Source organism: Lithobates pipiens, unplaced genomic scaffold, assembly GCF_037356315.1.
Source record: "Lithobates pipiens isolate NorthernLeopardFrog02 unplaced genomic scaffold, aLitPip1_a1.2 Scaffold_16, whole genome shotgun sequence".
Lineage (NCBI taxonomy): Eukaryota > Metazoa > Chordata > Amphibia > Anura > Ranidae > Lithobates > Lithobates pipiens.
The window spans coordinates 401,110,838-401,134,883 of record NW_027507748.1 but is presented as its reverse complement, the minus strand read 5'-3'; the positions used below and the strand labels follow the sequence as shown (position 1 = coordinate 401,134,883).

The following is a 24,046-nucleotide window of genomic DNA, read 5'->3' as shown; positions in this document are numbered from 1 at the left end:
TGCGCAGAACGAAGCAGGAAGCGGCGAGATGGAACGCAGGAGCGTCCCAGCGCCATAACCAGGAAGACCACAGACAAAACGGTACAACAAACAAAAACTGCTGCCATGGATAAAATATGCATACATTACCAGTCCCGCACATCACCTGATCCGACCTGGTACTGGGAGCTTGAAGGGCTCATAGTGCATTCGGGGCATCATAAATGGGGGGGCCTCCTGCCAATAGCAAGGACGTTTGGCCACATTGCCGCTTGCCAGCCAATGGCTGGTTAGTAAGCTCTTCATGGCATCGCATCAAAATTGCCCGTGCCCACCCTGCTAATAGCTGGGTCATTGGGCTCCAGAAGAACCGCCATCCTGAGATCGTGCACAAACCAGCCGGCCTGGATCCAACTTCACAAAACCTTAGTCCTAGGAGGAGGACAAAAAAGGAACGTGGTCTCTGACCAGAAGCAAAGATTTATGGGAGTGGAGTTCTATGAGGTAGGAGAGGTGGGGTTAACCCATACGTAGGCTGCCATGGAGTCTGTCAGGAAAGTGTAGTTTCTTGTTGAAGTAGAGCCTGAATCGCGACTCACTTACTGTCCTTCCCTCTGACCTACAACCCCTTTCTACTTCCCTACACCTGCTCTTTAGCAACTCAATACATTGCAAAAGAAAGATGAGACATGTCCTTTTCACTGCCCTTCTTGCTATCCTCCTTTGTCTTATATATTACTATATGACAGATCAGAAAAAGAACCACCCTGTGCCACTGACTGCTGTCTAAAAAGGAGATGGAGCATCTTACCCTAAGTTTTTTTTTTGCATTTACAAGTTCTTAAAAAAAGGGGGCAAGATTATGAAAAAAATATTACCTGCCAAAGATTGCTTCGATTTGCCTGAAAAAGATTCCCCCATGGGTAGGTGTTGCCTGTTAGTAAAATACATTGCCATATTTTTCAGTTTTTAACAGTGATAGACTTGATCAAAACTAATTAAGGCATGTTAGACATTTAGCCCATGTATAAAATAATAATAAAAAAAAAAAAATTATAATATATATATATATATATATATATATATATATATATATATATATATATATATAAACCACACACAAATGATTACATACCTTTAAGTCCCCCACGTGCAGCAAACTCCCACTCTTCTTCTGTAGGCAGTCTTTGTCCCCTCCACTTACAGAAGGCCTGTGCGTCATTCCAGCTGACCTGCAGCACTGGGTATTCCAGCTTCTCCTTGATCCCTGTGCCTGGCCCTGCTGGCTGGAAAAGAACATGAGAATATACAGTGGATATAAAATGTCTACAGACCCCTGTTAAAATGTTGGGTTTCTGTGAAGTAAAAAAATAAATAATGAGACAAAGAAATAATTTCAGAACCTTTTCCACCTTTAACATGATCTATAAACTGTACAACTCAATTAATAAACAAACTGAAATATTTTTTTTGGGGTGGGGGGAGTTGGGGCTTGATAAAAAAAAAACAAAAAAAAAAAAACGAAAATAATGTGCCTGCATAAGTGTGCACACCATTTTATAACTGGGGATTATAGCTGTGTTCAGAATTATGCAATCCCATGCAAACTCATGACCAGACCACTTTTTGCGATTCGGCACTGTGTCGCTTTAACTCACAATTGCGCGGTCATGCAACATGGCTCCCAAACAAAATTGATGTCCTTTTTTTCCAACAAATAGAGCTTTCTTTTGGTGGTATTTGATCACCCCTGCGGTTTTTATTTTTTGCGCTAAAATAGAGCGACAATTTTGAAAATTTAAAAAAAAAAAAATCATTTACTTGTTATAATAAATATCCCCAAAAAATATCTAAAAAAAATTTTTTCCCTAAGTTTAGGCCGATACATATTCTTCTACATATTTTTGGTAAAAAAAAAAAAAAAAAAAAAAAAGAACCAATCACTCGCAATAAGCGAGTGATTGGTTTGCGCAAAAAGTTATAGCATTTAAAAAAATAAGGGATAGTTTTCTGATATTTTTATTAATATTTTTTTTTTTTTTTTACTAGTAATGGCGGCGATCAGCGATTTTTATTGTGACTACAACATTATGGTGGACACATCGGACATTTTTGGGACCATTGTCATTTATACAGCAATCACTGCTATATAAATGCACTGATTCCTGTGTAAATAACACTGGCAGTGAAGGGCTTAACCAGTGGGTGGCAGTGTAGAGGTTAAGTGTTCCTAGGGGTGTGTTACTAACTGTTGGGGGCTGGGCTTTCATTTAGTGAACACTGATCTCTGCTCCAATCACAGAGCAGAGATCAGTGTCACTAGTTGCTAGGCAGAACGGGGAGATGCTGTTTACAACGGCATCTCTCCGTCCAGCCGCCCCGTGAGACGATCGCGGGTATGCCCGCGGCGATCGAGTCCGCAGGACCCGCGACCGGACTCATGGGTGTCCCGACCAGCACGCGAGCGCGCCGCCGCGCTCGCGATGGCAGTGCGGCATTACCTGTACACCGATATGCCTGCCCTTGCCATTCTGCTGGCGTACATCTGCGTGCACTGGTTGGGAACTGGTTAAATAGGAGTCAGTACACACCTGCCACCATTTAAAATTCCTCTGATTAACCCCAAAGTTTAGCTGTTCTAGTAGGTCTTTCCTGACATTTTCTTAGTTGCATCCTACAGCAAAAGCCATGCTCGGCAGAGAGCTTCCAAAGCATCAGAGGGATCTCATTGTTAAAAGGTATCAGTCAGGAGAAGGGTGCAAAAGAATTTCCAAGGCATTAGATATACCATGGAACACAGTGAAGACCGTCATCATCAAGTGGAGAAAATATGACACAACAGTGACATTACCAAGAACTGGACATCTCTCCAAAACTGATAAAAAGACGAGAAGAAAACTGGTCAGGGAGGCTGCAAAGAGGCCTACAGCAACATTAAAGGAGCTGCAGGAAGATCTGGCAAGTACTGGCTGTGTGCATGTAACAAAAATCTCTCGCATTCTTCATATGTCTGGACTATGGGCTCAAGTGGCAAGATGGAAGCCTTTTCTTAACCACTTTCAGACAGGACCATTTTGCTGGCTTAAGACCAGACCACTTTTTGCGATTCGGCACTGCGTCGCTTTAACTGACAATTACGCAGTCATGCGGCGTGGTTCCCAAACAAAATTTATGTCTTTTTTTCCCACAAAGAGCTCTCTTTTGGTGATATTTGATCACACCTGCGGTGTTTATTTTTTGGGCTATAAACAAAAAAAGAGCGACAATTTTGAAAAAAAAAAACGCATTATTTTTTACTTGTTATAATAAATATCCCCCCCCAAAAAATATATAAAAAAAATTTTCCCCTCAGTTTAGCCCGATACATATTCTTCTACATATTTTTGGTAAAAAAAAATAAAAAATAAAAATCGCAATAAACGTGCGATTTGTTTGCGCAAAAGTTATAGCGTTTACAAAATAGGGGATAGTTTTATGGTATTTTTATTAATACTTTTTTTTTACTAGTAATGTCGGCGAGCAGCGATTTTTATTGTGACTGCGACATTGTGGTGGACACATTGGACGTTTTTTTGGGACCATTGTCATTTATACAGCAATCAATGCTATACAAATGCATTGATTCCTGTGTAAATGACACTGGCAGTGAAGGGGTTAATCAGGGGTGGCAGTGTAGGGGTTAAGTGTTCCTATGGGCGTGTAACAAACTGTAGGGGACTGGGCTTTGTGTTAGTGAACACTGATCTCTGCTTCAATCACATGGAGCAGAGATCAGCATCACTTGTTGCTAGGCAGAACAGGGAGATGCGGTTTACAACGGCATCTCCCCTGTTCAGCCGCCCCCGAGACGATCGCGGGTATCCCCGCGGCGATCAGGTCCACGGGACCCGCGACTGGACTCACAGGGGTCCTGACCGGCGGCATTTAAAACTGGACGTACCTGTACACCAATATGCCTGCCCGTGCCATTCTGCCGACGTACATCGGCGTGCGCCGGTCGGGAACTGGTTAAGAAAAACATCCAAGCCTTGCTAAATTTTGCAAAAACACATCTGAAGTCTCCCAATAGCATGTGGGAAAACGCGTCATGGTCTGATGAAACCAAGGTGGAACTTTTGGGCCATAATTCCAAAATCTCTGGCGCAAAAACCACACTGCACAATGAAGTATGGTGGTGGCAGCATCATGGTTTGGGGCTGTTTTTCTTCAGCTGGAAGAGGGGCCTTACTCAAGGTAGAGGAAATTATGAACAGTTCCAAATGCCAGTCAATATTGGCACAAAACCCTCAGGCTTCTGCTAGAAAGATGAACGTCTTTTAGCATGACAACAACCCAAAGCATACATCCAAATCAACAAAGGAATGGCTTCACCAGAAGAAGGTTAAAGTTTTGGAATGGGGCAGCCATAACTCAGACCTTAATCCGATTGAAAATCTGTTGGGTGATCTGAAGAGGGCTGTGCACAGGAAATGCCCTCACAATCTGACAGATTTGGAGTGTTTTGGCAAAGAAGAGTGGGCAAATATAGCCAAGTCAAGATGTGCCATGTTGATAGACTCATACCCAAAAAGACTGAGTGCTGTAATAAAATCAAAAGGTGCTTCAACAAAGTATTAGTTTAAGGGTGTGCACTCCTAAAACAACCATATTTTAGCTTTTTACTTCCTGCCACCTAAAAGATTTCAGTTTGTTGTTCAACTGAGTTGTACAGTTTACACGTCACATTAAAAAAGGTGGAAGAAATTGTTCCAAAATGTTTTTTTTTTTAATTCATAGAAACCTGGACATTTTAACAGGGGTGTGTAGACTTTTTCTACACACACACACATACACTACATGACACATGGTTAGATTAGCATATCTTCTACAACAGGATGCATATAACCATCTATATATTGAAGCAATTATATCAATTATTGAACATTATTAAGGCTGCCCACACCAAACAAAATACTCTTATGAAAACAATAACCCACAAACCACTTTCTATAAACATGCCCCAGTGTGTATAGTATAGCAATATACTGTAGATCATATCATAGGTGAAAATAGACATCACAGGTGAAGAACACAACATAACATTTTTTACTCGTATGTGTGTTAACATTTTTTTTATCTTGAAAACATATCTTATTATGTATGAAAGGGTAGCTGAATTGTAAACATTAAACAAATACAGGAAATGCCATTATAAAGAATTTAGGTGTGAAAGAAAACCTTGAGAACAAAATTGGAAGAAACTCCTACCTGACGCCAAAATGCCTTTTCTATAGGAAGCCACCATGGTGCGGACTATGTTATAAAACAAAAACAAAAGAAGAAGACAATAAAACAAAGGTCAGTAATCAAATAAGTTGGAAACCTACAACACGAATTTGTGAGCTTAAAAGGAAAAGTTTACCTTTAGTAACCCGTACTTAGGGTTCATATGTTACTATATACCAGACCCTGTGCCTCCCAATCTCTTCCCTTTCCCCTGACAGCAGACAGAGGATCTTCTACCTGCACCTGCTGTCACAATTAAAATACCAGCGTGCTTGTGTGGGGCTTTGTAAAACTGTGTCATTCATTCACAGAAAACTGTGAATGAATGAACGAACGAACATGTCCCATTTTCCACCACGGCAGACAGCTTGTAGTTCTCCATGAACTGTGAGGGCACTGGTGAGCACTCCTGTAGTTCATGGACGCTTTCTACAGCTTTCAAACAGAAAGCCCATACAGAGGTAGAAAGCCGAACTTAGACTTTAACCACACCTGACTAACAGTAAGAAGGCAAAAACAAACACAGAATTCGTCAGTATTTCTTTTAATGATTTCAATGATTTTCTTTCAAGGATTAACCTATACCAGGGATGTCCAAACTTTTTTCAAAGAGGGCAGGATTTGATGAAGTGAACATGCGCGAGGGCCGACCATTTTGCCTGACATTCTTTGAACCATTAAAATTCAGCCTTAGTGTGTTCGTCCGAGCACTAATACACTGCCCAACAAGAATTCTCTTGCCTTTGTGGCTGTGTGTGGTGAAGAGATGAACTCAAGTGTATTATTTGGATACACCGTATTTATTGGCGTATAACACGCACCTTCACTTTAAGAGGGAAGCTTCAGGAAAAAAAAATATATATTACATTTTTTAATAAAGAACTGTGAAGCAATAAGGGTCAGTGCCCACCTGCAGACCCACCATTGCCGGGAATGCAGTGGCCACCATTGCCGGGAATGCAGCCCACAATTACCATCAGTGCAGCCATGGAGGGCAGGACAAGTGCCAAAGACATCCTACAGGAGAATTTCCTGTTTACACAACGGCCCCTTTAAGGGAAAGTTCCGCCTTCTCTGATGGACAGAACACTCGTCCAATGGTAGAGATGGGACTTCCTATTACAGCTGCCATGTAAACAGGAAATTCTCCTCCTGTGTGCACAGCACTCGTCCTGCCTCCTCCCTCCGAGGCAGCCGGACTATATATATGTTTTGTGACCCCGGTGTTGGGAGATCGCCGGGGGCCACAAAAGATGTATATGTTTAAATAACCAGGCGGGCCGTTCAAAACTGGACCACGATTGGCCCGCGGGCCGGACTTTGGACATGCCAGACCTATACAGTGGGGACAGAAAGTATTCAGACCCACTTAAAAATGTTCACGCTTATATTGCAGCCATTTGCTAAAATCATTCAAGTGCAAATCATTTTTTTCCTCATTAATGTACACACAACACCCCATATTGACAGAAAAACACAGAATTGACATTTTTGCAGATTTATTAAAAAAGAAAAATTGAAATATCACATGGTCCTAAGTATTCAGACCCTTTGCTGTGACACTCATAATTAACTGCTGTACATTTCTTCTGATCACCCTTGAGATGGTTCTACACCTTCATTTGAGTCCAGCTGTGTTTGATTATACTGATTGGACCTCATTAGGAAAGCCACACATCTGTCTATACAAGACCTTACAGCTCACAGTGCATGCCAGAGCAAATAAGAATCATGAGGTCAAAAAGGAACTGCCTGAAGAGCTCAGAGACAGAATTGTGGCAAGGCAAAGATCTGGCCAAGGTTACAAAAAAAAAAAAAAATTCTGCTGCACTTAAGGTTCCTAAGAGCACAGTGGTTTCCATAATCCTTAAATGGAAAACGTTTGGGACGACCAGAACCCTTCCAAGAGCTGACCGTCCTGCCAAACTGAGCCATCGGGGGAGAAGAGCCTTGGCGAGAGGTAAAGAAGAACCGAAAGATCACTGGCTGAGCTCCCGAGATGCAGTCGGGAGAAAGTTGTAGAAAGTCATCCCTCACTGCAGCCCTCCACCAGTCGGGGATTTATGTTAGAGTGGCCAGACGAAAAACTCTCCTCAGTGCAAGACACATGAAAGCCCACATGGAGTTTGCAAAAAAAAAAACAAAAAAAAATAAAAAATAAAAAACACACAACACACACACACCTGAAGTACTCCAAGATGGTGAGAAATAAGATTCTCTGGTCTGATGAGACCAAGATAGAACTTTTTGGCCTTAATTGTAAGCGGTATGTGTGGAGAAAACCAGGCACTGCTCATCACCTGTCCAATACAGTCCCAACAGTGAAGCGTAGTGGCAGCATCATGCTGTGGGGGCGTTTTTTCAGCTGCAGGGACAAGATGACTGGTTGCAATCGAGGGAAAGATGAATGCGGCCGAGTACAGGGATATCCTGGACGAAAACCTTCTCCAGAGTGCTCAGCACTTCAGACTGGGCCGAAGGTTTACCTTCCAACAATACAATGACCCTAAACACACAGCTAAAATAATGAAGGAGTGGCTTCACAACAACTCCGTCACTGTTCTTGAATGGCCCAGCCAGAGCCCTGACTTAAACCCAATTGAGCATCTCTGGAGAGAACTAAAAATGGCTGTCCACCAATGTTTGCCATTCCTCCTTGCAGATCCTCTCCAGTTCTGTCAGGTTGGATAGTAGAGGATCCCCAAATCCAGGTGTGAAAAACCTTGTTGCATCTTATCCAAAAAGACTCAAGGCTGTATTAGATCAAAAGGGTGCTTCTACTAAATATTGAGCAAAGGGTCTGAATAGTTAGGACCATGTGATATTTCAGTTTTTCTTTTTTAATAAATCTGAAAAAACTTCAACAATTCTGTGTTTTTCTGACAATATGGGGTGCTGTGTGTACATTAATGAGGAAAAAAAAAGAACTTAAAATGATTTTAGAAAATGGCTGCAATATAACAGAGTGAAAATTTTTAAGGGAATCTGAATACTTTCTGTTCCCACTGTATATGCAAAGACAGTAAGGCCTCATGCACACTGGACATTAAAATAACATTATAAAAAACGCCAGTAGCTTTGCAGTGAGTTTTTCAATGGATCAAAAACGCTGGGGAGTGAAGTTTTTGAGCGTTTATCAGCATATTATGATCTAATACAACCAAGTGTTTTTACAGCTGAAAAACCATCGGCGTATCAGGTGCTGGACACTGGCACACCCCTTAAGGCGTGAACTTCCCCCATATAACCCCTCCCAATACTGGGAGTCCTCAGTTTTGTAGCCAAGCAAAGTGTATAAGAAGAAGGGAGGGACCTCTGTGTCCCCCTGATGTACATCAAAGAAAAGGATTTTACAGGTGAGCTGTTTTAAAAATCCTATTTTCTTTTCTTACATCAAGGGACACAGAGCCATAGTACTTACTATGTGGGATGTCCCATAGCAATGGCAACTGAAGGGGGGGGGGGGGAGACAGACCAAAAAAAACAGGACAGGAGGCCAGAGGACTCATACTGCAGCCTGCAGTGTATGCTGTGCCCAAGGGCAATATCCTCAAGACCCTTAATAAATATCAATATAAAAAATAATCGGATAAACCGAAGACCAAGTTGCGGTCTTACAGCTCTGAGCCATAGAGGCCTGATGATGCACCACCCAAGAGGCACTAATCGCCCTGGATGAGTGTGCTCTTAATCGGAAAAGGAAGAATTTTCTTCTTTAACCACTTGCTTACTGGGCACTTAAACCCCCCTCAGTCCCAGACCAATTTTCAGCTTTCAGCGCTGATGCACTTTGAGTGACAATTGCGCGGGCATACAACACTGTACCCAAATGAAATTTTTATCATTTTTTTCCCACAAATAGAGCTTTCTTTTGGTGGTATTTAGTTACAGCTCGGAGTTTTATTTTTTGCTAAACAAACAAAAAAAGATGCAAAAAAAAAAAAAAAATCAATCATGTTTTAATAGTTTGTTATAAAATTTTGCAAACGGGTCATTTTTCTCCTTCATTGAAGTGCGCTGATTAGGCGGCACTGATAGGCTGCATTGGTGGGCACTGATGGGCTGCATTGGTGGGCACTGATGGGCTGCATTGGTGGGCACTGATGGGCTGCACTGGTGGGCACTGATAGGCATAGTTAAGGCGGCACTAATAGGCACAGATAAGGCGGCACCGATGGGCACAGATAAGGCGGCACTGATGGGCACAGATGGGCACAGATAAGATGGCACGGATGGGTGGCACGGATAAGTGGCACGGATGGGCACTGATAGGTACCACAGATAGATGGGACTGATGGGCACTGATAGGTGGCACTGATAGGTGGCTCTGATAGGTGGCACTGCTGGGCACTGATGGGCGGCACTGCTGGGCACTGATGGGCGGCACTGCTGGGCACTGATGGGCGGCACTGGGGTGCAGCACCTTTGAGGCAGATTGGGTGGCACTGTGGGTGGCACTGTGGGGTGGCACTGTGGGTGGCACTGTGGGCACTATGGGCACTGACAGGGGGCACTGACGGGGGGCACTTACTTTTTCTTTTATTTTACTTCAGGATGGCACTGCGGGAGGCAGGTGGGCACAGGCAGGTGGCAGGTGGGCACATGTATTGATGGCCGTGATCGGGACTGATGTCCCGATCACGGCCGCCGGTGATCGGCTTTTTTTTTCTCTCCTCGCGCTGTCAGCGCGAGGAGGAATAATAGCCGATTACCGGCTCCGTTCTATCACATGATCAGCTGTCATTGGCTGACAGCTGATCACGTGATAAGGGGTCGGGATCGACCCCTTACACGGATCGGTGATCAGGCGAGTCTCACGGACTCGCCGATCACAGAGCGCGCCGCGCGCGCCCCTCAGGGGGCGCGCAGGCCGCTCGTAACCAGGACGACGTCAATAGACGTAGTCCTGAAAATGTAGGTCCGCGCTAATGCCGTCATTTGGCAATAGCGCGGATCTGAAGTGGTTAAGCTGAAGCTTGATAAATCACTTGACAAATCCATCTGGAAAATATTGGATCTTGATGCTGCCTGTCCATATCTTGGACCCTCTGGCAGTACAAACAAAACCTGTGTTTTGCGAACCTGAGTGGTCACCTTTAAATAGATTCTGATCGCTCTTACTACATCAAGAGACTGTAGTACTTTCTCTCTTCCCCAGATAAAGGCTTCTGGGGAGAAAGAAGGAAGAATAACATCTTGGTTTAAATGAAAATCTATTACCCCTTTTGGTAAAAATTCAGGATGAGGACATAAAACCACCTCATCCTTATGCATGATGAAATATGGCTCTTACAAGACAGAGCCGTTCGTTCCGATACTCTTCTAGCAGAAGAAATGGCAAGCAAAAAAAGATTATCTTTCTTGTCAAAAAAAGAGAATTTCTCGTAAGGTTCAAACGGCACTGACACGGCCTGGATCTGGCTTCTGATAAAAGTCAAGACCAGCTTCATATTAGATCCCATATGGAGGAATCCTGCCTATTGACATACTTCCTGGGATGCCAACCCCTGGATCCATACCAAGAAACCTATGCCTTCCAGACTCTAAAGTAAGCGATTCTAGAAGCCAGCTTCCTGGGCTTAGTCAAAGTAGACACTAAGGAAGGAGATCACCCACGATCTTTTATAGAGTGGGATTCAACAGTCAAACCTGTTAAACTCCTTGTCCGTAAAGCAGGACCAAATACCAGACCTTGTGCAAGAAAGTCCAAAGGACTTCTACTGCCCTTTTTATGATCCCTATAAATTAAGATCTTCTGGAACCCGGCTAGGGCCACCAGAATCACCTCCTTTTGTTGCTGCGGAGAAGGAGCAGAAGTAGCAAAACTGGAGGAAATGCATAGATCGGTGAAAAACTTATCCCCTGGGAAGACTAATGAGTCTGTTCCGCCTCCTAGCGGACCCCTTGTTCGACAAAGTTCTCGACCCTCGTAATGAATGTGGACGCGAATAGGTCCCTGTCTGAAGTACCCCATCTGACATATTGCTAGAAAGATGTCGGGTGAAGAGATCATTCTCCCAGAAATAATTGTTGGCGTCTCAAGTAGTACGCCTGAAATATTAAAATTGCCGATAGGAAAGGAGTGTTGTGTTCTGCCAAATCTAGAACATTATTCACTTTTTTTTTTTATGTAAGCCACCGCTGTGGCTCTGTCAGACTGAATCCTGTCAGGACAGTCCCATAATCTGACCGCCAAGATTCTGTGGCCAGATGTACTGCCTGAAACTTCCAACAAAGTTGATAGGCAAGGTCCTCTAACCTGGACCATCTCCCCTGGACAGAATCTTCTTCCAGGGCTGCTCCCCAGCCTAGAAGGCTGGCATCTGTTGTTAACACCTTGCAAGATAAAGATTTTCCCTCCTGCTGGATAACCACCACCAATTTAGGCTCTGACCTATGTTGGGAGCCAAGCGTATTGGAAACAAACAAGGCTTGAATCCTCTTTATTCCAGACCCACAGGATAGCGTCTTGAAGCAGTCTTTGAATAAAACTGCGCGTAAGGGACGGCCCTGAAGTAGGCCACCCGTAAAAATCTCCTGCAGCCGAATAAAGGAATTTTCCTTTATCCTGATAAGTTGAATCAGTCCTACAATGGAACGGATTCACATCTGGGGTAAGAATACCTTCTTCTGTATGGTATTTATAACCAGCACCCCCCAAGTAACCTCCTTGATGGTTTTAAGGACAATCTTCCTAGGCTAAGAATCCAACCTAGAAGATTTCAGATATCTACAGCTGAGATCAGACTCTGGTTTAAGACCCGAGACTGAATGATCTGAGAAAAAGTAGATCTTCTAATAGGCTAGAACCGTTATGCCTTGAGCCCTTAACTTGGCTAAGGGAGGTGCCAGAATCTTTCAGAACACTCGTGGTGCTGTGGCTAAGCCGAATGGCAGTGCCACGATTGAAAAAATAAATTTTATATTTCAAGCCGCAGAAATTTCTGGCAAGCGGGAAACTTGGCACATGGAGATATGCAACTCCCTCCTTGTAGGATGGACACAGCCGATCGAATTATGAAAGGATGTAAATTGGATGTTCAATTGCCGATTCAGATCTTTGAGATCTAGAATGGGTCTTACCTCTGTTTGGCTCTGGGACCTTAAAAGGTTTGAGCCAAAAGAAAAACCCTGTTCCACTAAGGGAATCTCCGATATCACCGACTGCGATAACAGCTGATCCAGAGGCCAGAAAGAGAGACTTCTCTTTTTTTCTTTTCTCTGGAACCTTAGGAGCATTCTTTGAGGAGACAGGCACTCTTGCATAAAGACTGCCACATCAGCAGCCCCAAGGACCCCACAGGCAGCACCCAAAAAGGACCCGAACCCTCAGATCGAAAGCCGACTGGGCCATCTGGGCTTTTGAAACTCTAGATGTAACCTAGAGAAGAAAATCACAGAAACCCCTCTGCTCTTAACACTGTTCCTGCCAGACTTTGAGAATCGCAGGACCTTTCCCCTCACCCGAACGAGTGGGGGTGCAGCTTCATGAGAAGGCCTTAGCATTCTGTTTTATGCACTTTCTGCCCCCAAGATCCTGGTGCTGCCCCTGGGAACTAAAGCATAGGAGAGGCTGCACGATTAAAGGAGAACTGTCTGAATCTCCTTTTACTGCAGGGTGGCACAGTGGTGTAGCACTCTCACCTAGCAGTAAAAAGGGTCGCTGGATGGAATCCCAACCACGACACTACCTGCCTGGAGTTTGCATGTTCTCCCTGTGCCTGCGTGGATTTCCTCCAGGTATTCCAGTTTCCTCCCACACTCCAAAGACATGCAGGTAGGCTAATTGGCTTCTGTCCAAAATTGGCCCTAGTATATGAATGGGGACCTTGGATTGTGGGCTTCTTGAGGGTAGGGACCAATGTGAGTATGCAATGTACAGGATAGGGACAATTGTAAACACTCACTCAGGTTGAACTGGATGGACTGGTATAGAGAAGAAAAGGGGAGAAGAAAAATTGCTAGGGGACTGGAGGGTAACCAACCCCCGGGATTTTTAAATCGGTACCACATGTGAAAACAATATGTTAAATTAAAACCAAAAAAGTTTTATTGAATATACAAAGTACATCTTATGAATAAAAAGAGACATTCATCTCCAAGTACATATGGATAAACCTGAATGAATATACAAACACTGGTGCAGATTCCTCAGAATTCCAAAATTTTCCACATTTGTATATCAGTGAGCCTGCATTGTTTCTTTCCTACATGTTTCGCTCTTCTGAGCTTCCTCAGGACATTGCAGCAACTAATGATGTACAGAGAGAACCCTGAATTAATGAAAATGTTTGTCAATCCTCTGAATTATCGTCGGTAGATAAAGAAAGACCCCCACCAGGTCAAAAGGAGCATGAGGAGAACACCCTTAGGGACCCCCGGTATCTCCCAAGAGCCTGGGATGAATCCAAATAAAAGATCAAATTTGGACCAGTTTATGAAACCAGATAAAATGGTGATCCATATATTGCCAGATAATTGTAAATAGTAAAATTCAGCAGAAAGGGCAATCGTCTCTGCCAATCTGTTTGTAGCAGATGGTATTGGAATCACATATGGAAACGTTGGATCATCAGCGGAGCTCGTCACAGTCAATTCCCGTCCGCTGCCTGGGAGTTTGCATGTTCTCCCTGTGCCTGCGTGGATTTCCTCCAGGTATTCCAGTTTCCTCCCACACTCCAAAGACATGCAGGTAGGCTAATTGGCTTCTGTCCAAAATTGGCCCTAGTATATGAATGGGGACCTTGGATTGTGGGCTTCTTGAGGGTAGGGACCAATGTGAGTGTGCAATGTACAGGGATAGGGACAATTGTAAACACTCACTCAGGTTGAACTGGATGGACTGGTATCTTTATTGGATGTACTTATCCATTCTAAATAGTCGTATTCCAGAAAGGAACACAGACTGGCTAAGAGTTTTCACCTGGTGCTTCGGCTGATTAATATTTCAGCCATGGACCTCTGCAAAAATGCACTAGTCCAACTATAAGCCATAGGGCTTAAACGATCAGATCAGAAGTCATTCTACTACATGTATGTACTATATGCTGGATAATGATAAAATAAGCAAATCTTTTATAACTAAAAAGCAGCAGCATTTTAAAAACTAAAATTCAATAGCTAGCAAGAGCTTACAAAATAAACAGTTTCATTTAAATTTTAGGTTTACACCAGTACATTCAGGAGCCAACATAGAAAGACTGGATGAGACTAATGCTTGGAACACCATAGGCCATTTTTGTAACCTTTGCATCTCTCCTACCTTAGGTCCTCAATCCTGAATTCAGAACTGTGCTTCTAGATTAATTGGTCTAGCAGGCATGACAACATCAGGATTTTAGACAGGCAATAGCATGAGGGCCAGTGTAGAGTACAAGGAAGAGGGAACGGGAACAGGGGTGTTACCTTTCCTTCTGTAGTTCTAGGGAATCACGTTAACAAATAGCCATTAACTAAGTGTTATAGTAAGGGTCAAAACAAGTTATCAACAACCTAGAATAGCCATGATGTATTGGATACATTACTGCCAGTCAGAAGATTAAACTATTAATTTAGCTACCCATAGACTTTAGATGACAATCATCCTATCCGGCCGTTTTCAGCTTGACACAGGTGAACATATCATGCCTATGGGTTCTATGAGCCACAAGCGGTCATGGCAGGAAATGGTTGTTTTGTCAAAACTGCTTTTGTACCCCCTTTAAATTCACATACATTTGCTAAGCCAATCTTGCCAGTTTATGGAGAGCATCTCCTAGATAAGGTACTCATCTAAGTTTTATTGGACAACCTTAGCATTTAGGCCCGATTCACACCTATGCATTTTTAGTGCATTTTGCAGATTTGCACTACAGAACGTGTTCCATAGGAAATCATGTTAAATGGACTGTAGTGGAAATCTGCAAAATGCCAAAGGCACTAAAAATACATAGGTGTGAATCAGGTCTTAGTAGAGCTGGGGGCGATTTTCTCAAAAAATATAAAAAAAAGAAAAAAAAAAAGAAAAATCCGATTTTCTTTTTTTTTTTTTTAAACAAAGCACTCGATTCACATTGAGTTTTTTTTTTTTTTGATGGACACCACGTGGGCAGGAGTTTTTAGGCAAGGCCGCGGCTTCGGCCTCCCGGAATAGGCCGAAGCCTCACCTAAAAACTCCTGCCCACAGCTCCTCAGGACCGGCGCGGTGTCAGCTGCTGGTCCTGGTGGAAAAATAAATAAAATTGATTTGCTGATAATTTGAAACTATTTGACCTCTCAACTCGATTCAGATCGATTTTTTCCCCAGCCCTAAGCCTTAGAGACCACTCCTACTGATTTAGTCTTCTAACTTCAGTATTCAAAGTATTTTGGAATATCTAGGATGGGCTTTCAGCATGTTTCAACAAAATATATGTTCAACATTAGGTATCAGATAGTCCAATCTTTAAATTGTAACAACAGTGATGTTTAAAACAACTGCTATGGTGACCGACTGAGTCAGAGGTAATGGTATTATTCATCTTGTAATTTTGCAGGGGAGGATTATTCTTGGTTTAACTTTGTAATAGTTTTGGCTGATTACAGGATTATTATTAATATTGTCAATTGCGTGCAATTGTATGTGGACGTGCCTTGAGCTGACTAATATTTTGCCAACAGATCGGTTATTTTTATAGTGGTGGATTGGTTATTTATAATAAAGGGTTCATGAGAGTGCTATTAGACTTTATTCTTCCAAACATTTTAAATATACTAATGGGTCCAAAATGTGCAAAAAATACCTGCAACTTCTGAGTAACTTTTTTCTTTAGTTCCTCTGTCACAAAATCTTCGAAGACAAAACTCCATCCAAATGATTCCGCTTCTGACTTATATTTTGTTGCTCGCACATATTCCCTGGAAAAAAAAGAATCAAAGTGGTTCTAACGGCAGAAGGTTTTTTTTCCCTCTTAATACATTCTATTCATTAAGATAAAAAAAAAAAACCTTTGTGCAGCAGCACTCCAGTGCTCACCTGAGCTTATCGTGATCCAGCGATGTTGCACCAGAGCCTCAGCTGTCCAGGACTCTCCCTCCTGATTGGCTAGGACACAGCAGAGGGCACAATTGGCTCCCGCTGCTGTAAATCAAAGTCCGTAAGCCAATGAGGAGAGCGAAAGAGGGGGCAGGGCCAAGCCCCAGCTCTGTATCTGAATGGACAGAGCAGCGGCTCAACTTCCCCTATAGCCAGCTGCTTGTTGTGGGGGCTATCGGCATAAGGGAAGTGCCAGGAGCGCTGGCAAGGGACCCGAGAAGAGGAGGATTGGGGCTGCTCTGTGCAAAACCACTACACGGAGCAGGTAAGTATAACTTATTTAAAAAAATAAAAATAAAAAAATAAAAACACACAACAAGACTTTAATATCACTTTAAGTAAAAACACTTACTAGTACCATATACTTATTTGGTAACATTACATTTTTAAAGAATTAATCAAAATTTCTTCATCCTCCCAATGGAACCTGTAACAGTTATTGCTTGGTTATACCGAAGAAACAAGGACAGTCACCGACAAGGACATTTTTAAAAGATTGGGGGGGATGGTAGTTGGTTGAAGCTTAGCTCCAAAGTCAGGGAAAGTTTAATAACAATTTGAAGAAGAGTGCACGAATCAAGGTTTTCTGAGTATTAAAGAAATTTGTGTTATCTGCTCTTAGGCCCCATTCACTAATGCAATGTGGCAAGAATCAGCAGATGTTTGTGGTTGGAATTACACAACTGCTGTCATTCGACTTGTAGAAATAAATGATAGTCTGACAGCAGCCACATCTATCCACGCATGACTGCAGTTGGAGCGATATTACCTGCGGTTAGGGACAGATGATCACCCCGGGACACAGACAGTTTGTATTCATGAACAATAATTTTTCCCTACCTGGGGTAATCGCTCCAGTGCAATTATAGATTGACTGATGTGTTTTCTTTTAGCTTGTCATAAATTTGTATAGACTGAATGGCTGCAACTTACTGCGCACACCTGTGATTGCATTCTGAGGAATCCACTGGCCAGCCAGAATCGCACGTGTAAATGGGCCTTAGATAGGACTTTTACTTTTAAAACTTTAAAATAGCCGATTTAAATATTTTGTAACAAAACATTTTAAAAAAAGTTCTCACTAATTAGTGGTGCAATGGATCATCACCAATCCATAATCTGAATGGGTCAACCTGTTCTGATCGGCACCCCACGCAACCCGCAGAGCACTCCGCTACCTCGGCCTTAGGAAAGGCCGCAGCTTCAGCCTAGCTCCAGAGCGGTGGCCATCTTGGAACACCCGGCGGCTGTCTGTGGATATACAGTGCGGGTGTAATGACATATTCGGCTACCCATTACAGTTTGCTACGGAAGTGACGTTCCGTCGCCGCCATCTTGCTACATCCCACACTCGTCCACAATAAGGATGCACCAAGAAGGGAGAAAGCGGACATGTTAGACCCACCAGAGTTTTGCATTTTACACGTATTTGTAACAGTAAACTGCGTTTATATAGTAAAATACAGGACCCAGAACTCCGTCTGACTGTTTAGATGTTGAATTTTAAAAGCAGCGAACTTCTGTCAGATTAGTAAACCTGTGAGGTGAGCAGGGGTGCCGCTGCTTTTAAAATTCAACATCTAACTAGTCAGACGGAGTTCTAAGTCCTGTATTTCACTATATAAACTCACTTTACTGTTATAAACATGCAAAACTCCGGTGGGTGTAACAAGATGTCTGCTTTCTCCCTTCTTAGTGTATCCTTACTGTGGATGAGTTTGGGGTGTAACAAGATGGCGGCGACGGAACGTCACTTCAGTAGCAAACTGCGATGGGTCAGGAATATGTAGTTACACGGGAGATTTCTGTGGATATTACAGCAGTGGGGGAGAGATTGTGGATGTTACAGTGAGGAGTCTTTTTTTTTATTTTTATTTGCCGATCTGAAAAATGATCCGATCCGTGACTCTGATCCGAGGAACATTCCGAATTGTGAGTTTTTTGATCCTATGCACCCCTATCACTAATACAGCTAGCCTTTGGATTAAACTTCGCAATAGAATGGAAGTGTTGGCTGCAATTTTCCTGCAGTGTTGAGGCTGATGTATAAAGTTGAACTGTCAAATATACCCATATGGAGAAAGAGTGGGATTGTCATTTCTGCACACAGAGCAGACGAATGGCTCTTCAAATATTAGCCAGGATGGCTTGTACATTAAAATATGCCCTTATCATGTAAACAATGTAACTTGCTAGAGATACATTTTTTAGCATAAAACTGGACTCTGTTCTGAAAAATGGCTGGCTGTCAGAATTGTACTATATGTACCTGGCAGAAGGCCAAACAAAGGGATAAAAAAAAAAAAATACGTCATCATAAATCTTGATCTATACATAAGCATGGTGCAATGTGCAGCTCCTGCAGACTCTCAGGATAGCTGTCTGCTCATACCTTGCACAGACAGGGACCTGAGAGCAGGAAGATCAATGGACTATGAGGATGCAAACCAACGCAGCTCATTGAAAACAGCAATCCATCTGCCACAATGGTTGACAGTGCTTGTAGGCATTCATTCACAGGGTACTGTGAATAAATGAGTGTCGAGCGGGTGGAGCATTGCTTTTAAATAGTTACAGCAGATGCAAGAAGAAAATCCCTACCTGTTGTCACAAGGGAAGGGGAACAGGGGGAGCGGCTGCATTTTCTGTAACATGTTCTACCCTAAAAAAACGGGTGTAACATGCGCCAAAAGTGAACTTATCCTTTAACATGGTCTATCAGAAACCATCCAAAGACTTTCCAATCCAACCCTATGACAGCATAGCAGTATACTGTGTGTTTTCTGCCCAAACACAGTCAGATTGCTACACGAGTGTGCAGGAATAATTTTAATCACTAAATTCAGTGTATAACTACTTTATGAGCCTACTGTGTTGCATACACAAACCATAATCCACATGGCGTTTTTGACAAGCCTTCAACATGAGCAACACCATAAAACCTGTTACTTGCTAGGGTCTGTCTCTTTAAATATAAGAGAACCTGAAATAAAAAAAAAATTGATAAACTAACCTGAAATTCTTGTTGGTGACTGGATATTTGTCAATAGCAAATGGATTCACTGTGACTTGCTTAGCCGGGCCCTCTCCATCTTTACTATCAGGTGCATTTGTTCCCATCTTGAACTTTCCTCCATCAAGTTTAACCATTGAATCATGTTGTTCCTGTCCTGCAATGGCAAATCATATAAACAGTTCCAAAAAAACAACAACTCTTTCAAGTTGAACGACGCATTGACAGATTAAAACATGAAGATCCTCTGGATATTAGTGCCAATCATGTACAGGTTCCTTAGAGTTTTTCAGCAATCAAATCAATGATAATTCTACCTATGGATATATTAAGAGATGAAGGTGGAACTTGAGTTAAAAAAATGAATAAATAAATAAATAATGAGTAGCCATTAAAAATCAAATGACAAGCAATTTTTTGTGGCAATATTCACCTTTAGATTGGAGCTATGGCTCACAGTACTTTTCTACCACCACTAGATATTCTCAGTCTTCTGGGTTGAATGACAGCCAGTATCATTCAACCCACCTCCTCTGAGCCCAGGCTGTCATGTCCCAGCTACCTATGACTGGATGGTGAAGCAGAAGTTTCAAAGTGATCAGCTTCTCTCTCTGCTTTATCCTCCTATTAAAGTGTCTCTAAAGGCAGACTGTTTTTTACCTTAACCACTTCAGCCCCAGAAGATCTGGCTGCTCAATGACCAGGCCATTTTTGTGCTTTAACCGACAATTCCGTGGTAATGCGACGACGTACCCAAACAAATTTGATGTCCTTTTTTTCCCCCACAAATAGAGCTTTCTTTTCGTGGTATTTGATCATCTCTGCGGTTTTTATTTTTTGTGCTACAAACAAAAAAAAGTGTGCCAACTTTGAAAAAAAAAATTAAAATATGTTCTGAGTTTAGGCCGATATGTATTTTTCTACAAATTTTTGGTAAAAAAAATAATCACAATAATCGTATATTGATTGGTTTGCACAAAAGTTATAGCGTCTACAAAATAGGGGACAGATTTATGGAATTATTTTTATTTTTTTTTAACTAGTAATGACAGTGATATGCGATTTTTTTGGGACTGTGATATTGCGGCTGTATAAATTGGACACTTGACACATTTCTGTGACCATTGACAATTATACAGCGATCAGTGCTATAAAAATGCACCGATTACTGTATAAATATCACTGGCAGAGAAGGGGTTGACACTAGGGGGCAATCAAGGGGTTAACTGTGTTCCAACTGTGGGGGGGGGAGAGAGAGAGAGACAGAGAGACAGACATTCTGCCACCGTAAAACTGTGGCGATATGCAGTTAAAGCATTCTCTGCATTAAGGTAAAATTCCTGGGTGTAGCTCCCCCTCCTAAACTTACCTGAACCCCCATCTCGATCCAGCGATGTGCATATAACCAGCAGCTCTCCCTGGTTACGCACTACTGGCGCTGCCGCCAATCGCAGCCACTGAGGCGAGACTGGGGGGCAGGGGCCAAGCCACACTGTGTGTGAATGGACAATTGGGGGGGGGGGGAGCAGACAGCACTGGCAGGGAACCCACAAAGAAGAGGACTGGGGCTGCCCGTGCAAAACCACTACACAGAGCAGGTAGGTATAACATGCTTGTTATTTTTTTTAAATATATATATATATTTGTACTTTTAGGATCACTTTACCAAGCTTCTTGGCAGCACATAAACTGATTGGTTCCTTCCACTGCTTCTCCCTCTCCCATTCTTACCGCCACTGTACAGGGGATTAATACCAAGTCAAATCATTGCCCCTCCAAAAATAATTTATATTCACTCAAAGTTCCTAGCAGATCCACGCTGTGCGACACATAGGGTGCTGCGGCAACCTCGCCAAACAGTCCCTCGCTTATTCTTTGCATATGTAGGAAAACTCCTATTCATTCCTATGACAGGGCAATCTGACAGACAGCCTCCCCACAGGAATAAATAGGATTTTCTTCTCACATTCATAAAAGAGAGTTTGCAGTTGGGACCATGTGGCTCCCCATAGGCTGCACCATGTTGGATCTGGCAGGAATGTATACAGGTGTGTATAAGACTAGGAAGACGGTGGAAACTCAAAATAAGAGTTCCTCAGAATAGCACATGATTGTAAGGAAACAACTGAATACTTGGTCTATCCTGCTGCTCCTTTGTAGAGAAACTCCCCAAGAAACCAACATGTCTGGGAGTGCTGATCTATGTGGTCCCTTATTGCTCCTCACCTCACTGTAGAACACAGTAGTGACATGGAGGTCAAAGTGAAGAGCTAAGGAGAGCTACAGGGGACCAGAGACCAGCCCTCCCGGACATATTTTTTGAAAAAAAAAAAAACGCATATATTCATTGGTTTGCGCAAAAGTTATAGCGTCTACAAAATAGGGGATAGTTTTATGGCATTTTTATTATTATTTTTTTTATATTAGTAATGGCAGCGATCTATTTTTATCGTGACTGCGACATTATGGCGGACACTTTTGACACTATTTTGAGAGCATTGTAATTTATACAGCGATCAGTGCTATAATTACGGATTACTATGTAAATGACACTGGTGGGGAAGGGGTTAAACACTAGGGAGCTATCAAGGGGGTTAAGTGTGTCCTAGGGAGTGATTCTAACTGGGGGGGGGCTACCACTGACATAACAGCGATCACTGTTCCCAATGACAGGGAGCAGTAGATCGCTGTCATGTCACTGGGCAAAACGGGGAAAATGTCTTGTTTACATAGGCATCTCCCCATTCTGCGGCTCCATGACACAATCACCAGACACCTGAGTCCAGGGTTACCAGGGGCACGGTCACCCTGTACACGACGGGCGTGCACCCGCTAGCCCCACCAATTAAAGGGGACGTACAGGTACACTCATTTTCCCACAGCTGCCATTGTGCCGACATATATCAGTGTGCAACGGTCAGCAAGTGGTTAAAACGTCTCCCATGGCGATTTTACTGTAGTTTGTCGCCATTCCAGGAGCGTGTGCAAATTTAAAGTGTAGGGTAGTTATTGCGTTTTTTTTTTTTTTAAATTCATAAAGTGTATTTTTTCCAAAAATTTTGCAATTTTTTACGTCACATGGTATCAAACGCAACAATCGCATTTTATTCCCCAAGGTCTCTGCAAAAAAAAAAAAAGTATGTTTGGGGGGTTATAAGTATCTGATGTGAGGAGCTGCCGGGGGACCCCAGAAGAGGATGTTTAGGGCCGCGCTGTGCAAAATGAGCTGCGCAGTGGAAGTATGACATGTTTTGTTATTTAAAAAAAAAAAAAAAAAACTATCCTTTAAAATCACTTTAACTTGTATCTATAGAAATGCCTTATTGGCACAGGGAATTTTTTGGTAAAGGTGAAATCATCATTCGATGGTTGTAACATGATGACAAAGATTTGCACCAACATTGTGGCACATGCCAAGGGCTCAGGAACCACCAGGTGACTAGCTAAGTACCTACCTTTTCTTACTGGATCACAGAAACACTTACTAAGCTGGCATACACCATGAGCCCACCTCTACGTCTTTGTCCTCCCCTTCCCACCATAGTATAACCAAGCATACAACTCCTGGGAAAAGAACATTGTGCAAAGCAAAGTGCACTGCCCGTTATCTCTACGCAATAACATTTGTCTTTTCAGACACTATGACTTGTGCAGTGCATCTATCATCCTCTGTCTCACCCTGTGACAGCCCCAGTACACACAGGAGCAGCAGCACCACCCACTCCGAGCTCCTCATCATCCACTCCACTCTGCTTCCTCCATACACCCGGAAGTAGTTACCGGCCCGCCATCTTGGGAGAGGGGTGTGGCCGCAGAGTGGAGCTCCACTGATGACAGGAAGCACGTGGCCTCCATTCCATTTTTTTTTATACTGAACTTTATTGTTAATCTCTGCAGCTGGAGCTCCACTACAGGAAATGGAGGTCACATGATTTCTGTGTAGAATGGAGCTCCAGTGACTGCAGTCTGCATCACATACTGAGCCATTCGGATGTTACTAATAATTAATGGGATTTGCAGACATTTTTGTGAGGTTTTGTACTTTCTGTTAAAGTGCTCACGTTGTAAAAAGCAATTGTTTATTATTTACCAATTTACATTTTGGGTGATGATGAAAGCTCATGTTTGTGTTGGAAGAATACAATCCATGTCTCAAATCACAATCTCATTGTCCTTGTTTGCCCAACTTCTTGCCAACTAACAGGGCCAAGATTGAGACACACGTGGATCTCCATGCAAAAAAATGTTTTACTTTTCAATGGTATGTCAGCATTAAGCCTCCATCTTTTTAAAAATCATATCTGTTCTGGTGCAAATATTATCCACCTACTGACCGCCCGGCCACATTGTACCGAGGACGGAGGGCGCTGTAGGCAAAGCGATGTTCTGGTACATCTCTGCCTACAGCCAGGTTTAGGGGGCATGCATGTTGTTCACCCCATCCAGCTCCCGCTGTGATTGTACACAGCGTCCCGGCCAATGAGTCGCACTCAGAGCTAGCTGATCAGCTGTGTCCAAACACAAAGCTATGTAGAGTGGGTGTGAGAAATTGAGAGATCATTAGTAAAAAGCAGCACACTGTGCACACATTACATTAGTTAAGGAACCTATTTAACCCCTTCATCGCCCCCCAGATGTTAACTCCTTCCCAGTGTCATATTTCTAGCACTGATCACTGTATCAGTGTCACTGGTGATGTCAGTTCCCCCCCAGCGGCAGTTAGTGTCAGATTGCAC

The 24,046-nt window shown here is 42.8% G+C and overlaps 1 protein-coding gene across 1 annotated transcript in view; it reads right to left on the bottom strand.

The window, feature by feature from the left end:
* Positions 1 to 23,135, bottom strand: part of SUMF2 (sulfatase modifying factor 2) — a 39,248-nt gene extending 16,113 nt beyond the window's left edge. The window contains exons 1-6 of the mRNA XM_077482337.1: positions 22,989 to 23,135; positions 19,311 to 19,467; positions 16,005 to 16,119; positions 5,227 to 5,271; positions 1,115 to 1,265; positions 858 to 913 (exon numbers count right to left, since the gene is read on the bottom strand). Coding sequence (XP_077338463.1) covers positions 858 to 913; positions 1,115 to 1,265; positions 5,227 to 5,271; positions 16,005 to 16,119; positions 19,311 to 19,467; positions 22,989 to 23,049 — 585 coding nt within the window. The 5' untranslated portion in view covers positions 23,050 to 23,135. The remainder of the gene's footprint in view (positions 1 to 857; positions 914 to 1,114; positions 1,266 to 5,226; positions 5,272 to 16,004; positions 16,120 to 19,310; positions 19,468 to 22,988) is intronic.
* Between the last annotated feature and the right edge of the window lie 911 nt (positions 23,136 to 24,046).